The sequence below is a fragment of the Ipomoea nil genome, unplaced genomic scaffold (assembly GCF_001879475.1).
Source record: "Ipomoea nil cultivar Tokyo-kokei standard unplaced genomic scaffold, Asagao_1.1 scaffold2761, whole genome shotgun sequence".
NCBI lineage: Eukaryota > Viridiplantae > Streptophyta > Magnoliopsida > Solanales > Convolvulaceae > Ipomoea > Ipomoea nil.
Genome location: NW_017619189.1, coordinates 2,955,631 through 2,971,948, shown reverse-complemented (window position 1 = coordinate 2,971,948; position 16,318 = coordinate 2,955,631). Strand labels below are relative to the sequence as shown.

Sequence of the window (16,318 nt, the reverse complement as noted above, 5' to 3'; positions counted from 1 at the left end):
TAAATATAATAGAGTAAACTGCAATGACAATTGACAAAGACAATAATAGAGAGACAAGAACATTGAAAAAGATATATTTTTTGAATATCTAAATTTCGCTATAATAATAGAGATTTCTATTTATAAAAGTAAAAATCATAATCTTCTCCCAAAAGGTTGAATCCCCAACCCTAAGGGGCCCCACACTCCGACCCAACAGAGCATGTGAGAGGATGTAAATCACGGTGACTCAATGGTTTAGTAGACAAGGCCAAATGCTGGTGCGCACAAGGAATCTGCCCACTTTAGACATAATTCACACACTGCCGCCGCCCAAGTTCGAGAGTAAGAACCATAATCTCAAAAGACCTATGAATTGAAAGTGGAAGATATAGAAGTCTAGAACATCAAAAAAAATCTTTATAATTGAGGTAATTGAGTTCAAATAGATTTGGACTTCAAGTTATTATAATCTATGACAAAATAAAAATGTAATTAAAATTTTGTGTCTAAATATAATGTATAAAAATTTAACAAAGAAAGAATAAATTCAAAAGTTAATTTAAAAGTGCCATTTTTCAATTCGTTCATATATATTTAAATACAGAATTTTGATGCCAGTACATACCTTCTAAAATTTTATTTTCAATTACAATTAAGATAAACTTATGAATTCAAAAAAAAAAAATTATCAAGTATTAAAAAATAATAAATTATATCTAAACTATCTTTTTACAAAAATTGGACCAAAAAAAAAATAATTGGAGGCCATGTGTAATCGCCCTATCTAGACATGGCCAGCCCTGGCCAATGTGGTGGCAAATTATATCGTGCACCGCGGTGCATAATCTCATCAAAATGACGTCGTTTTGTTTAATGAAAAGAAATGACATCCATTTCTCGTCGTTCCGCACCCTTCCGCAAAAAGTAACTTTCTGTTATTCAGTTTCATTTTGTATACACTGCAGTTTCAGTTCAACACAACTACAGTTTCATTTCAATATAACTACAGTTTCATTCGATATTTATATACTCAAATATGTGAAAATGTTATTTAATTTTATTTTATATACACTATAGTTTTATTAAAACACAACTGCATGATCATTTTGATATAATTACAACTTCATTGTACAATATACACTCAAATATGTGAAATGTTATTCAGTTTCATTTTATATACACTGCAGTTTCATTTCACCACAACTACGGTATCATTTTGATATAACTGCAGTTTCATTTGATAATATAAAAATAATACGTGAGGCAGTGTCAGTTTAGATATATTGTAGTGTTAGTTAATAATTAACATACAAAAAAATGCGTGCTCCGTTAAAACTAACGGCGCCGTTTTAACCGCGGTGCACGATATAACGATCGAATGTGGTGCAACAATTATACTGTGGACCATGGTCCAAACCGATAGACACTACAGTGTATCTAAACTGAAAATGTCTCACGTATTATTTTTATTATATTATCAAATGAAACTGCAATTGAATTGAAATGAAACTGCAGTGTATACAAAATGGAACTCGATAACAATTTCACCTATTTGAATGTGTATTGTCCAACAAAACTGTAATTATGTCAAAATAATATTGTAATTGTGTTGAAATGAAACTTCAGTGCATATTTAATGCTTGGAGCACGTACAATGTATTGTGAAACGCAGTCCACAGTATAATTTGCCAATGTGGTTTATGGTAGGTACTTAAATGTATTTTCCATAGTTAGGAGATACCAAAAACAATTGTTCATATTTTCCTAAATAATCGGAGGGCCTCCATTATCGTTTGCGTATAAATTTTTAAAATCTAATTACCCTAGTTAAATATAGATTACTTTAACATTCGTTACTCACAATGTCGTCATAATTCAACGATCACCGTCCACTTGTCATTACTCTTTACCTTTTCGAGCATTGCATGTCTTTGCATGTCGCCATGCTACTACCACTTTTTAACAACTTAAATCACATACACAATCCTATATATATATATACACCGCTTCTTCTCAGACTAAATTCTACCGCTACAATTCTCCACTTTTTTTCTCCCTTAAATCTCTCTCCAGCAATGAAAAAGATTTTGGTTTTTGTGGGTTTGATCTTGTTAGTTAGTCCCATTCTCGTTTCCGCCGATGATGATGATTGCAGCGATTCCGGTTTGGATGATCGGAATAAGACCGAAGCGTTGAAATTCAAGTTGATTGCGGTGGCGTCGATTCTCGTCGCCGGAGCTTTGGGGGTTTCTTTGCCGTTCATTGGGAAGGTGGTTCCGGCGTTACGGCCGGAGAGCAACATGTTTTTCTTCATTAAGGCGTTTGCCGCCGGCGTGATTCTGGCTACCGGCTTCGTCCACATCTTGCCGAATGCTTTCGAGACCCTCTCCAGCCCCTGCCTGCCGGAGAAGCCGTGGCGGAGCTTCCCGTTTCCCGGCCTGGTGGCGATGCTCGCCGCCATCGGAACCATGATGGTGGACTTGGTGGCGACGAGTTGTTACCAGAAAGCCCACTCCGATCACAAGCCCAAACCCGTTGACGACGATGAGAAATTGGTCGAGCATCATGGTCACGTCCATGTTCATACGCACGCCACTCACGGGCATTCCCACGGCGCCGTGCCTTCTCCGGTGGTGGTTTCCGGCGAGCCCGATTTATCTCGGCGGCGCGTTATCTCACAGGTAATCTGCAGTATTAGCTTAATTAATTAGCTCGGATTAAGGGTTATAAAGTAAAATCAAGGTAATCTGCAGTATTAGCTTAATTAATTAGCTCGGATTAAGGGTTATTAAAGTAAAATCAAACTTAATTAGTTCGGATTAAGGGTTATTAAAGTAAAGTCCAGCTTGCATTCAAAAAAGTAAAGTCCAGATTAGTTAGCTCGGATTATTAAGGGGTATTAAAGTAAAAGCCAAATATTAATTAAATGATTAATTATTACTCGAAGTGGTCACTAACTTAGAAAGTACGCTATAAATAACTTGTTGACAATGCTTTCAAAGTCAATACGTTTTTAGTTTGATTAGCGTCACTAACCATGTACTCTTATCTTTAAGAGAGTTCGAACCATTTTTCGTATAAAAAAATTAATTTGGCCCTTAATAGGACCAGTTCGATGCAAATGGAATTAGTCTGAATATGATACGGGTGAAATTATCTAAATATGTACGAGCTTAAAGGTACTTCTTACTGTTAGGACCTTTAGGTGCCTTCTACCGCAAGGGTGTTTAGTATCTTCTTGATAAAATATACTTTTATTTTTAATTTAATGGTATAAAAATTAGTTATAAAAGTAATAAAAATCTATATACTGTTGATATTGCAGACACGTGACACTTAATACTTATAGGAAAGTGTGTTTGAATTTTACTTTTGTATTATTATAATGTTATTATATTATATTTGTTTTAATTTCTAGTTTTAAAAAATATTTTACTTTTAATTTACAGGTTCTGGAATTAGGGATTATGGTTCATTCGGTAATTATTGGGATTTCTTTGGGGGCATCTGTGTCTCCTAGTACAATTGAACCCCTTGTTGTGGCTTTGACTTTCCACCAGTTTTTTGAAGGCATGGGACTCGGAGGTTGCATTGCCGAGGTATACAAAATTACAAATTCAACCCCAAACTTCTCTAAGTTTCTTATTAAATCTTCCAATAAATGCCAAATAATTAATGATTTTGACTCTTTGTTTGAAAAATCTCTCTTTTCAACACCATATAAATACGGAGTAACATTTATGACAAAAAAGGTCAAATACTTGTGGGGCCATGTACTGTAGTGTTTTGTTCAATTTATAAGTTTCTTATTATCGTTAATTGTTTCACTTTTTGAAGTATATGGATTAAATTGAACAAAATTAAGGTAGAATGACTAAATTGAACAAAACACTATAGTACGGGAATCTCATAGATACTTTGACCCAAAATAACAGTACGTTTTGTAATTTATTTACTTGCTCGAAAAGGTTGAATCCCGACCACACTCTAGTTGACAAAGTATTTAAAAGGATGTAAATTACTGAAATTCAGTGGCTCAACATGTTAATGGATTTACTTACATTGACATAAACCTCATATTTATTACTGTCGAGTTCGAGTTTTAAATACTGTTGAATTTTGAATCCTAATCTCTTGTTTCAAATACTGTTTACTAAACCAGTGAGTTAGGCCTGTGTAGGCCACTTTATAATTTATTGAAACTCATAAATTGTGTTTTTGCAGGCTCGATTCGAAGCTCAAGCAACAACTATAATGGCGATATTCTTCTCCCTCACAACTCCGGTTGGAATTGCGATTGGTTTCGGGATCTCAAATATGTACAATGAAAACAGTCCCAGAGCCCTAATTGTGGAGGGCATTTTCAATTCTACATCTGCTGGTATACTGATATACATGGCTCTGGTAGACTTGATTGCTGCAGATTTCATGAGTGCAAGAATGCAACGTAGTTTCCAGTTGCAGATCGGAGCTAACGTTTCACTTTTACTGGGTGCGGGGTTGATGTCGCTCTTGGCAATTTGGGCATAATTATTAGAGCTACACAAAATTAGAATTTAGGACTTTAAAAAAAATTATGTGTCTTTTGAGGCTAGAGAAATCAATATAATTGCTACTTTAGTAGCACTTGTAACCATTATATTTTCTTTAATTTTGGAGAGGTATATTGTTCTAATGTGTTCTTTCAACTGCACTTTTAAGTGCAGTGAATACTAGTATTGGATGTAATAGCTTACCCCAAGGGAATCAAAATGGAAAATGCATATTAAATCAAGGTGATAAGTTGTAGGTCGGTAGGAAATTTTTAATTATGAAATATTCTTAAAATTCTTTTTTTTTTTTTTAAGTGGCAATTTTTTAGGATGAATACAAGAGTGTGTGATTTGGCAAACTCGCATCCAACTCAAATCACTTTTCAATATGGAATAAATGTTACGGAGCTAGTACTTAAAAAAATTTTCGAAGTCCATTTTTCTCAACTCGATGAGTAAAATTTGAGAATCAAACGTCTCTTTGGTTTGTTATTTATTCGAATCCATTTTGACCTAACACAAATTGAAAGTGGACTCTGAGGGAGGATATGGGACCCTAAGGGTCCATTTTATTGAGAAAGTCTTGACCCAACGGTCAAGCGGGGTGTCCATCTTTACGGGTAGAATTCTATTGGGCTAAGGAAATAAGGAAACTTGGAGCAAAATATTATTAAAATTAGTACTAGGGAGTATCAACAGTATAAATAGGCACCCTTCCCTCCTTTTTAAAGGCACTCTTAGCTTGCCAAACCCCTCTCGGTCCATTGGTCTAAGTCTTCAACCCCGTGTTGGCACACCAGGGTTCGAGTCTTATTGGTAACATATTTAGTTTTATTTTATTTATTAGTTCCCTTAACTTGTTTAGTTATTATTTTGGGACATATTCCATACGACATTATATCGTGCACGACACTACAGTGTGTCTAAATCGACACTGTCAAAATGACATCGTTTTATTTAATGAAAAGAAACAGAATCTTCGCAAAAAATAACTCTGTTCTTCAGTTTCATTTTGTATACATTGCAGTTTCAGTTGAACACAACTACATTTTCATTTCGATAACTATAGTTTCATTCAATATTTATACACTCAAATATGTGAAAATGTTATTTAATTTTATTTTATATACACTATAATTTCATTAAAACACAACTACATGATCATTTGAATATAATTACAGCTTCATTGTACAATATACACTCAAATATGTGAAATGTTATTCGGTTTCATTTTATATATACTGTAGTTTCATTTCACAACAACTACAATATCATTTTGATATAACTGTAGTTTCATTTGATAATATAAAAATAATACGTGAGCCAGTGTCGGTTTAGACACACTGTAGTGTCTGACGCGCGGTGCATAATCGATTATGCACCCGGTGCACGATATAACGACCCCTATTCCATTCATTGGGCCATGATCTTTGTATTTGGGCTGCCATTCTGGGCCTGTACCTCGTATTTTGTACGTACCATTTTGGGCCTAGCGCCACAGGTAATAAAACTATTATTTGCCTACCGCTGTTCTATATTCCTATATCTGGTTTATGTAGGACCCGGTCTCAATAAAACCATCAGACTCCACTAAAAATTATACCACAAAATGATCACTTAAAATATCAATTTATGTTAATTTTTTTAAAGAATTAATGCTCAAATATGTCATTGAACTATATGCGGAAACGCAATTGGACCATCTAACTAAAAAAGTTTCAATTGAACTCCTAAACAATCCAAAACCATACAACTAAACTAAAATTAACATGTTTACCTGGTGAATACTTATGTAGCGACGTCTCATTAAAAACTATTTTTAATTTATTATAATAATTTTAAATAAAATAAATTTAAAAAATACCCAACTCCTCATCTTCGTCTTCAAGCCGGAGATGAAGTCGTTTCCTTCATTTCCAACCGCAGACGAAGATAGAGAGGTGTGATTTTTTTTTTGTTTATTAAATGTATTTTATTTACAATTATTATAGTAAATTAGAAATAATAATTTTTAATGATATGACCGCCACATTAGTAGTAATCGGAACATTATGTCAATTTTGATTTAATTACAAGGTTTTGAATTGTTCAAAAGCTCAATTTTTTTTTAATTAGCACCTATTTGAGTATTATTATTATTATTATTATTATTATTATTATTATTATTATTATTATTATTATTATAATAAGTATGCTCATTAATTGGAGAGATTTGTTAAGAAGGATTGAAGCGAATGTAATCTCTTACGCCCTTAGATCGACACGTTAGAAAGAAAAGGAGACAAAAAGTTCAAAGAAAAAGATTGAATTCATATCATATCAAATCAATCTCCACAAGACAGTAAAAATAGTGATGCAGTAATCACATTTATTCAACCTCATTCAATGTAGCCCAACGAAGACTTGTTTTCCTCCAGCCATAGTGTTGCACTGCATATTCTCAATCCCGGGGTTCAGAGATGGGTATCCAAAGTGGGTAAAAGCCTAGTTTGGCTGCCTATTTACTAGCTGCTTTCAAGGATGATTGCCTAAATCTTGCAAAATCTTAAAAAGTGAAAAAGTATATCCATAATCCATGCTAGTGAAACATCATAAAAGGAAAATCGTATATGTATTTTTATTTTCTACACTTAACTTTTACTTTCACATACAATTTTTGAAGTAGACACTTATATTGGGATTTACATAGAAAAAATTTAACTTATCAGAGCCCACCATATCTGAGAGTAAAATTGAATGAGTAAGATTTGAGAGTACATGTAGTGAAACTCTAGTTAAAATTCAACACTATATTTATAACAACACGTTTGGTTCAAGGAATGAGAATATAAATGCTATTCCACAGGGAATGGAATAGGCAAGGAATAGAAAAGAAATTGTATTCTATTGTTTGGTTCGCTGAAAGAATAGATTTTAGAAATTGTATTACAGTATTTGGTTGGTTAAAGAAATATAAATGGAATATGTTTTAAAGATATAAATACCCTTATACAAAATAATAATAATAATGATGATTATGATTATGATATACTAAATGTTATATATATATATATATATATATATATATATATATATATATATATATATATGTGCATTCAAATACAAATCCCCTTAAAATACAAACTTGAGCTCGTGCACACATTAACATACTTACATGCACACAGGGCGCACAGCTAACAATTTTTTATATTAGCTCGTGCACACATTAACATACTTACATGCACACATCGCGTAGGATGAAAAATCACAACCATCCATCAAAGCTCGCACACACATTAACATAATTACATGCACACTAAGCACACTGCCAACAATATCTGGGATTAGCTCGTGCACACATTAACATACTTACAGGCACACAGTTTATATTTTAATGAGGGTTTGTATTTGAAAATAATCATATATATATATATATATATATATATATATATATATATATATATATATATATATATATATATATATATATATAGTCGAGTTCAGGTGCGGTCGCGCCTTCCCGTGGAGAGAGAATAACAACTACAACAACAATAATTATAATATAAAATTATTATTATTACTCCATATTATAATAAAAAATATATATTTATATTAAAGAGTTAATAATTAAGGACAACTCAAATATAAACAAGGGTGTTGCTATTTGCACCCCCCTTTGACCAAAATGGGGTAAAAAGTGCATTAAAAATATAAAAAGTTAAAAACTTATAATAAATACATAGGTGGTGCAAATAGCTTAATGAGTGGTCAAAATGCTATTTGCACAACCTTAATTAAATCACATTTATTAGGTTTAAATAATAATTAATTAATTCAATTTAAAAAAAAAACGAAAAAAAAAAGAAAAAAAAAAGAAATCCCGCCTTCTCCGGTGCCTTCTCACTGGAGAAGGCAACTGGGTTGCCTTCTCCAGAAGGCAACCCAGGGGTCGCCTTCTCACCGGAAGGCGAGAAGGCGACCCCTGGGTTGCCTTCTGGAGAAGGCAACCCAGTTGCCTTCTCCAGTGAGAAGACATGTCCATCGCCGGAAATCAGCACGAGCAGAAGGCGAAGAAACACAAGCCCGAGACAGTAACTGCTGCCGTTCCCATCTCCAGCGCAAAGATGGAAGATCCTTACCACGCCTCGCCCAAACCAATCATGTCGTCTGCCCCGTTGTTCCGCGCAGATAACTAGTCCGCGTTGCCCCAACCGACAGACTCTAGAAATAAATCCACTGACATTAATATCACACTGCCTGCATAAGGCTGAGTATTTTTGGATAGTAGGTGTAGATGGATAAATCATCCATATCATAAACCGTGCATGATATATCAATGAACATTAATTAACACAATATCGGAAAAGGAAAAAAATAGTTATTCACGGCCAGGCCTGGATAATGGAAACGACATCGGAAGTATGGGTGACAGTGTATGATTTGAATCCAGCGGCAGTAAGAACGTGCGACCATTGTTTTTCAGTCCTTTCCAAACCTTTCCCAGTGTGAGCCATCATCACCATATCTAACATCAACCCCACTTCATCACTATTATTATTATTAATATTATGGTCTTTCTCCTGCAGCTTCGAATTCTTAGTGTTGGTGTTGTTCTTCAGCTTCATCCTAGTGCCTTGATAATCATTGATCATTTCCGGGTGATCCGTGAGTATTACCTCCGCTATTATCACTTTCCCAGTTTCCTCTGGAATTGCCTCTCTGCACTTGCTCAATATCTGGACGCACTCTTGGTCTCCCCAATCATTCAACACCCACCGTACTCGACCGATCGATCAGCCCCAACATAACCGCCAGCCATGCAGCCATGAGGAAATTAAATTAAATTAAAACATCCAAATGATGAAACATCGGAGAAGGCGATAGATTCCATCGTAGAAGGTGACGGGAGGCTTGTTTGTTTGTTTTTTTAAAAATTTTTTTTTTTTTAATATTTTTAATTTAAAAAAAATGAAAAACAAATAATAATCTTTGACCATATTTAATGCTGGTGGTGTAAATAGTAAATTTACATTTACACCACCTATAAAGCTATTTGACCTACTAAATAGGTGGTGCAAATAATAAAATAGGTGGTGTAAATAGAATTTCCCATAAACAAACATACATGTGTGTATGTATGCATATATAGTGAAAATAACTATTGTTATTAATGTGTGTGTGTCTATAATATAGACACACACACACATTAATAACACTATATACATATATAATTTATTTAAATATATATATATTTATTAATAGATAAAAATTATAAGTAATTAAATATATATATATATATATATATATATATATATATATATATATATTTATATTTATATAATACATTATATTTATTAAATATAAATATTAAATAATGTGCAAATAATATTTTTCGTATTTGTGATATAAAAGATATTTCCAAGAGCGTTGAAATAACTAATACCAAATGTCCCCTTAGCCCCTACGAATGATTATTCCCCTTGCAAAAGTAATAACTCATTCCTATGAATGTTATTTCAATGATAAAATAATGAACCAAACAATGTAATAGGTCTATTTCAAGAAATGTTATTTCATTCTTGACCTATTCCATGAACCAAATATACCATAAGTAAAAATGGGCCCCGTATATGACTCATTCTTAAACTATTTATAAATTAAAACTTAAAAGTAAATTTCAAAAATTAAAACTTTAACAATTCATTTTATCCAAAAAAAAAAAAAAAAAAAAAGGTTAACAATTCATAATACAAATTATAAACATCTATACTGATATTTAAAATGCAAGTTAAAGTTTCAATTTTAGAGTTTGACTGAGGTTTTTTTTTTTTTTTTTGTTTTTTTTTTTTTAATTTTATTTTATTTGATTTAGTGGTTCATTTTTTTTACTACTTAGCGTTTAGCATTTACCAGATTAAAATTTTAATTTTTTTCATTGATTTTTTAAAGTTTATCAAGGTTTACATATTTAGTTATTACATATTACATATTTAAGTGTTCAAGTTCGCAAAGTGTAGTTGACAATAATTACGAATATACCACTACATTTAAAAAAAAAAAATCTAATATGATTCGTCTAATTTTTACAAATGTAAGACTAAATTTGTTCTTAGTTTTCTCTCGGGGTGTGCTCTACTACATATACTCTCAAATTCTAATCCCTCACTTTTACTCCATGATATGACAAATAAAAATTGGATATTTTCATCATGTGATTGTCAGAAAATGTGTCTACATCAAGAATTTGTGTGAGAGAGTAAAAATTGAGACTAAAAAATGGTAGTCCTTATAGTATTTTCCATATATATATATATATATATATATATATATAATGGACCAATACTCCAATGCTGTATTGGTTAAATTCTGCCAAAGCCCAATAACCCATGCCCATCTAAATATCCAATAGCCCAAATATACAAAACAAAATACGGAGTAGAAATTAAAAAATGCATAGCCCATAATCCCCAAACCCCTAATCCCAGAAATTCTGCCATTCATAATTCATTCCCTAATCGTCGGTTCTCCGGTTTGCTTCTCCTTCTGCAGTTCTGCTTTTCCGGTCTCCGCGACGCACGACGTTCTCCAGTTCTCCGGTCTCTTTGCTCGACGGTTCTCCGGTTTTGCCCGACGCAGTGACGCACGACGATCCTCCGGCCTCTCTCTATAGCCTCGTCCCAGACGCCCCTCAGCCAATCACTGTAAGGTAATTTTTTATTTTTTACATATTAAAATCAATAAGTATTTCATACAGCATATGCTGCCTGCCATTGATTTAATTTTTCATTAATATTTGCAATTTTAATGTGTTTGGATAATGTGTTATTGTAAAATTTATGTAATTTTTTGTACAGTGTGTTCTAAATATTTGGATGGTGTGTTTGAAATATTTTATGTAAAGTTTTGTACTGTGGGTTGAAATATTTGGAATTAGTGAATTACGAAGTATTTTAACTATTAATTGTTTTTTATTCAAATATGCTACCTAATACAAATTTAATTATCAATTTACTTGATCTCCATTGTTACTTTGTCTTTATTTTCATTTTTAAGGGATTTAGAAAGCTCTTTATATGAATTACAATTAGAGTGATTGGAATACTAAACTGCTCATATATATAATAGAAATTTTAACTGGAAAAGTAGAACTCGGTAAGAAGTATATCATGATATAATGAAAGTGATCTAACTTTTTCATTCTCACTACTCTCCCAAAGGCACAGTTGAAATTTGCAAGTTACTGACCACTCAAAAATGAACTGAAATTAGCACAATTTCCAGCGTTTATGACCACTTTGCTAGCTAGTTGGAAAAACTCATTACCTTAGAAGAAAAGGTGGTCGGAAATTTATACCAACAAAATAAATGTTACAATTTTAACTAATGTGATGCAAGTAACCACTTTGTTTGTTGTTGTTGTTTTTTTTGTTTTTGTTTTTTTTTTTTTTTTAATGGTTGGAAAGAGTAGTTGAAATTCCCCACGTTATATTAAGAAAATCCTACAAGGTTTTGATGGAATATTGTAACATTTTTATAAAAACTTGCATCACATTAGTTAACTTCAGAATACATGATATCTATGCTTTTCTTGCCCCTGATTTAGAATGTACAAAATTACTCTTCATTTTAGTAAACAATATATGTTGTGTGTGAACTTGAGTGTTGGTAATATTTTTAATATTTAAGGTATTTCCACATGATTTTAAGACTATCAAGCATGAGTTTAAGAAAAAACTTACATCATTTTTAAAAATTTAACACTATTATGTACTAATATATTCATGTCTTCATGTATTTAACCCACATCACCTGCCAAACCTACATACAAAAAAAAAAAAAAAAAAATACTAAATGGCTGGCTGTAAATCTGTAATGAAAGACTTGCGATAATACCTTTTAATGCTCCTAATCTGTAAATCTGGATTTTTCAGGGGCAAATGGCTACTGGCAAGCAAATATATGTTATATTATAGGGAGATACCCTAGCTTCAGCAAATTTCCCAAAAGAATCCGCTTGTGTATGCAACGAATTGGGATTTAGACATGAGACACAGCTGGGGAAAGCTTCCACGCTGCTACACAATCTCCGCCCGGCAATCTTTCATTTCTTCCTCATTCTCAACTTCCTCTGGCGGCGGCGGCGGATGGGGCCGAGGTCGTGGAGGTGGTGGATTTGGCTCCGACAACTCCCCCATCTTTGGATTTACTCCTAACAATGATGCGAAGGATGATAAGTCAGCTGCTGCCCCACAGCCACCGAGTGGAATTGGGCACGGCCGTGGAAGCGGTAAGCCCTTCCCCTCCTCCTTCTCCTCCTCAGATCAGTTTGTGGCGGATAATGCTTCTGCCGCCGCCCCCGCTGGCCGCGGCCGAGGTGTTCCCGGACCAATTTCTGTTCCATCACCATCCCAACAGCGGATGTCACTGCAACAACCGCAACATAAGTTCTTCGTGGCAGGAGAAGAGTCTTCGGATTCCCAAACCAAAGCGTCTGCGGATTCCAGTCTCCCTTCGAGTATCCTTTCTGTGCTATCCGGTGCTGGGCGTGGAAAGCCCACAGTAACACCTCCTGTTTCAGAAAAACCTAAGGAAGAAAACCGGCATCTAAGGGTGAGGAAAACTCCTCAAGCTGAATCTAGCAAGCCTCCCAGCCCGAGATTGAGTAGGGAGGAAGCAGTTAAAAAGGCAGTTGGGATACTGTCTAGAGGTGATGATGATGGTGGGGGGGGAAGAGGGGCAATGGCTCCACGGGGTGGACGCGGGTTCAGTGCACGAGGGAGAGGGGGAAGAGGAAGGGGGGAAGGAGGGGGAAGAGGAAGAGGAAGAATGGGAAGGGGAGAAGGTATACATCAAGATAGTGGTGATGAATATGGTGATGTCTTTGAAGTTGGTGATGATGCTGCTGCTGAGAAATTGGCTCAAGAGGTTGGTCCTGAAATCGCGAATCAATTGGCTGAAGGCATTGAAGAGATGGGTCCTAGGGTATTCCCATCTCTGATTGAGGATGCTTATCTCGATGCACTTGATACCAACCTAAAGGTACGACATTATTGTTTGATCACATTGTATTGGAATGGACCACATTTCTGCAGTTGTTTTTTGGTACTTAAATGGTTCTTGCTTTGTATGATTTTACCTTTAGATTGAATGTGAAGAAGAGTACATGATGGGGGAGTTTGACATGAATCCTGATATTGACGAGAAACCTCCAATTCCTCTTCGTGATGCTCTTGAGAAGATGAAACCATTCCTTATGGTGTATGAAGGAATCGAAAGCCAAGAAGAGTGGGAGGTAGGTCAAAGTAGTTTGCTTTTGTTAGCTTGCAATTATAATTTCGTAATGTTTCAAGTATCCTTGAGATTTGAGAATCATCACGATTGCTGATTGGAATTTCATTGTATGGCAGTATCATTTACATTTTTTCTGAGCCTGCCTTACTGGGATTTTTGTATTGTATGATAAGACTTAAGAGACTAACAAACACATAAAGTTGCAATTTTATGAATTCCTATCCACCCATGGCTGTAAGTCTGTATGATTTATTTCTCTGTCAGTTTGTTATGATTTGAACTGATTGTATCTTCCTAGATGGTACCAGTGGATTTAAGTTGCAAATTTTCTTATGAAGTACATGCTCTACTACTTAAGACTGCTTTATATGCCATTGTTTTTACATTATTTTATTATTATTGTTTCCCAGGAAGTCATGCAAGAAACCATGGAGGTGAGGCTCCCCATTATTAAAGAGATTGTTGATCACTACAGTGGCCCTGACAGAGTAACAGCAAAGCAGCAGCACGAGGAGTTGAACAGAGTTGCAGCAACTCTCCCACAAAGTGCACCCACTTCTGTGAAGCTGTTCACGGAGCGTGCTGTTCAGTCACTGCAGGTTAATTTCTACTTACACGATTCTTTTCTTTCTTTCGACTTTACTTGATCTTAAAAATGGAGTAGTCACCTACTGTTACAGGCCCGTGTTTATCATAATGATGAAGTGGCATCTCTTGGTGATTTCTCTAAATATAAATGTTGACAATTGAGCATAAACTATGTTTATGAAACCATTCGTGTTTATACCTAGAATAAGTAACCTTTTTTTTTTGAACACCCTAGAATAAGTAACCTAAGACACAGACATTTCTGGATTTGGAGAATCTATGTACACTTTTTACCATAACCAACATCTTTCACCAAAACCCTTCATTTGTGAAGAATGGGGTGGCTATGCAAAAATCTCAAATTTTCTGACATTGAAAAGGGAAATGTCTCTTGTAAGTTCAAGCAGTATAAGTCTTGAATAAAATCTAAAAAAGGAAGAATATAATAGTCAGTTGTTCATGTTTCGTTTGCTTTCTTCTTTCTGTCCATTTGTAAGCAAATATGCTTAATGAAACATACTACCGACCTACATAAGAATGCTTCTGAAATTGGATTTATAATAACATTCTTCAGACTTTGATTTGAGAGAGTTCTTTTCGTGGTTAAGCTCTCAGTCTCTTGTGTGTTTCCTTATATTTTCTTCAAGATTCAAAATTTTAACCTTTTCAATCCATTTACAGCAAGAACATATGTATTCTGATTTCTGACATTTATACATTTTCCCAAGAGCAATCCAAGTTGGGGATTCCACAAAAAATGCCAGTTCATGGATAAGCTTGTGTACCAGGTTTCCCAGCAATACAAGTGAACACGCGAGAACACTCGTAACCTTATGAGTTCCGAATTCTTATAAAGATCATAAGGTGAACCTCGGTTAAACATGCCAAGACAAGTCTTGCATTTTCTGGCAGAGTGAATGCTGCTTCATTTTTATGTTACCTCGAGCAAACACCATAACTTTTATAACAAGCTTTCTTTCCCGTTCAAAGCGATGGAATTGAATATATACATAATACAGTTTTCAGCTGAATCTTTTCAACTGTTTTGTTGTTTCCATTGCATGATTCTCATTTCTATTAACCATTTTATATGCTTTGAGACCCTGTTATTTTCCAACCTTGACTCTCTTCATTGTACTCTTCTAGCATCAATAAGGTTTCAAGCTCTCTTCCCCTTGATTCTAGCATATATCATATTCAAGAAAGCCATTTCAGTATCTCCATTGCCTCCATATATAGCTATACTACAATTAATCATTATGTATTGTCATTGAGAAAAAGGATTAATACTGTCTCTGTTCATTGTTATTTTTTGTATATATTCTTATACTATGTAGTCTATGTTCTAGTTCGTTGGATATATAGAAAATATCGTTGTCATTTGGTATCTTGAGAAAAATGATTATTTAATATTTATATATCAAGACAAAAAAAAAAAGTAATTTTTTTGTATCTTTTAACTAATTTTATATTGTTCTTACTTGAAGAAAGAAACAAATTGATATTTATTTTTAAAATAGGAAAAATTCTGGATAAATGATAATTGATAGGTATTTTGGTATTGGTGTATTTACAAATAAAAACTCGAAATATATATATATTAGAGTTAATAAGCATTTAGATCCCTCAATTATTTCTTTAGTTGTCAGTCCCTAGTTTCAATTTTGACTAATATGTAATTGGCAATTATCTAAGAAACAAAAGATTCGGGCGGAAGAAGTGTTCCTGGTTAACAATTCTCAAGTTGCGGAATAAGAGCAGCCACCTACAAAAGCAACAGAATCGGAACTTCTCAAAAGAAATGTATATCAGTATACCGTAATTGCGGAATTGAAAATGCCCTTCACAATTAGAGTTGTGAGGGAGACCCGAACCCAATCACGATTGAAAATTTGGAATTGCGATTTTACAATGAGAACAATCCCACAGCTCTAATTGTGGAAGAC

General features: G+C 34.0%; 2 protein-coding genes across 2 annotated transcripts; both read left to right on the top strand.

Moving 5' to 3' along the window:
- Positions 1–2,014: 2,014 nt before the first annotated feature.
- LOC109157110 (zinc transporter 8-like) lies at positions 2,015–4,756 on the top strand. The gene is made up of 3 exons (XM_019304989.1): positions 2,015–2,663; positions 3,432–3,581; positions 4,207–4,756. The coding sequence occupies exons 1-3, from the start codon at positions 2,058–2,060 to the stop codon at positions 4,510–4,512; spliced, it is 1,062 nt and encodes a 353-aa protein (XP_019160534.1). The 5' UTR covers positions 2,015–2,057; the 3' UTR covers positions 4,513–4,756.
- Positions 4,757–10,960: 6,204 nt separating this feature from the next.
- LOC109157109 (translation initiation factor IF-2-like) lies at positions 10,961–15,429 on the top strand. The gene is made up of 5 exons (XM_019304988.1): positions 10,961–11,199; positions 12,425–13,532; positions 13,636–13,785; positions 14,195–14,383; positions 15,101–15,429. The coding sequence occupies exons 2-5, from the start codon at positions 12,537–12,539 to the stop codon at positions 15,179–15,181; spliced, it is 1,416 nt and encodes a 471-aa protein (XP_019160533.1). The 5' UTR covers positions 10,961–11,199; positions 12,425–12,536; the 3' UTR covers positions 15,182–15,429.
- The last annotated feature ends 889 nt before the right edge of the window (positions 15,430–16,318 follow it).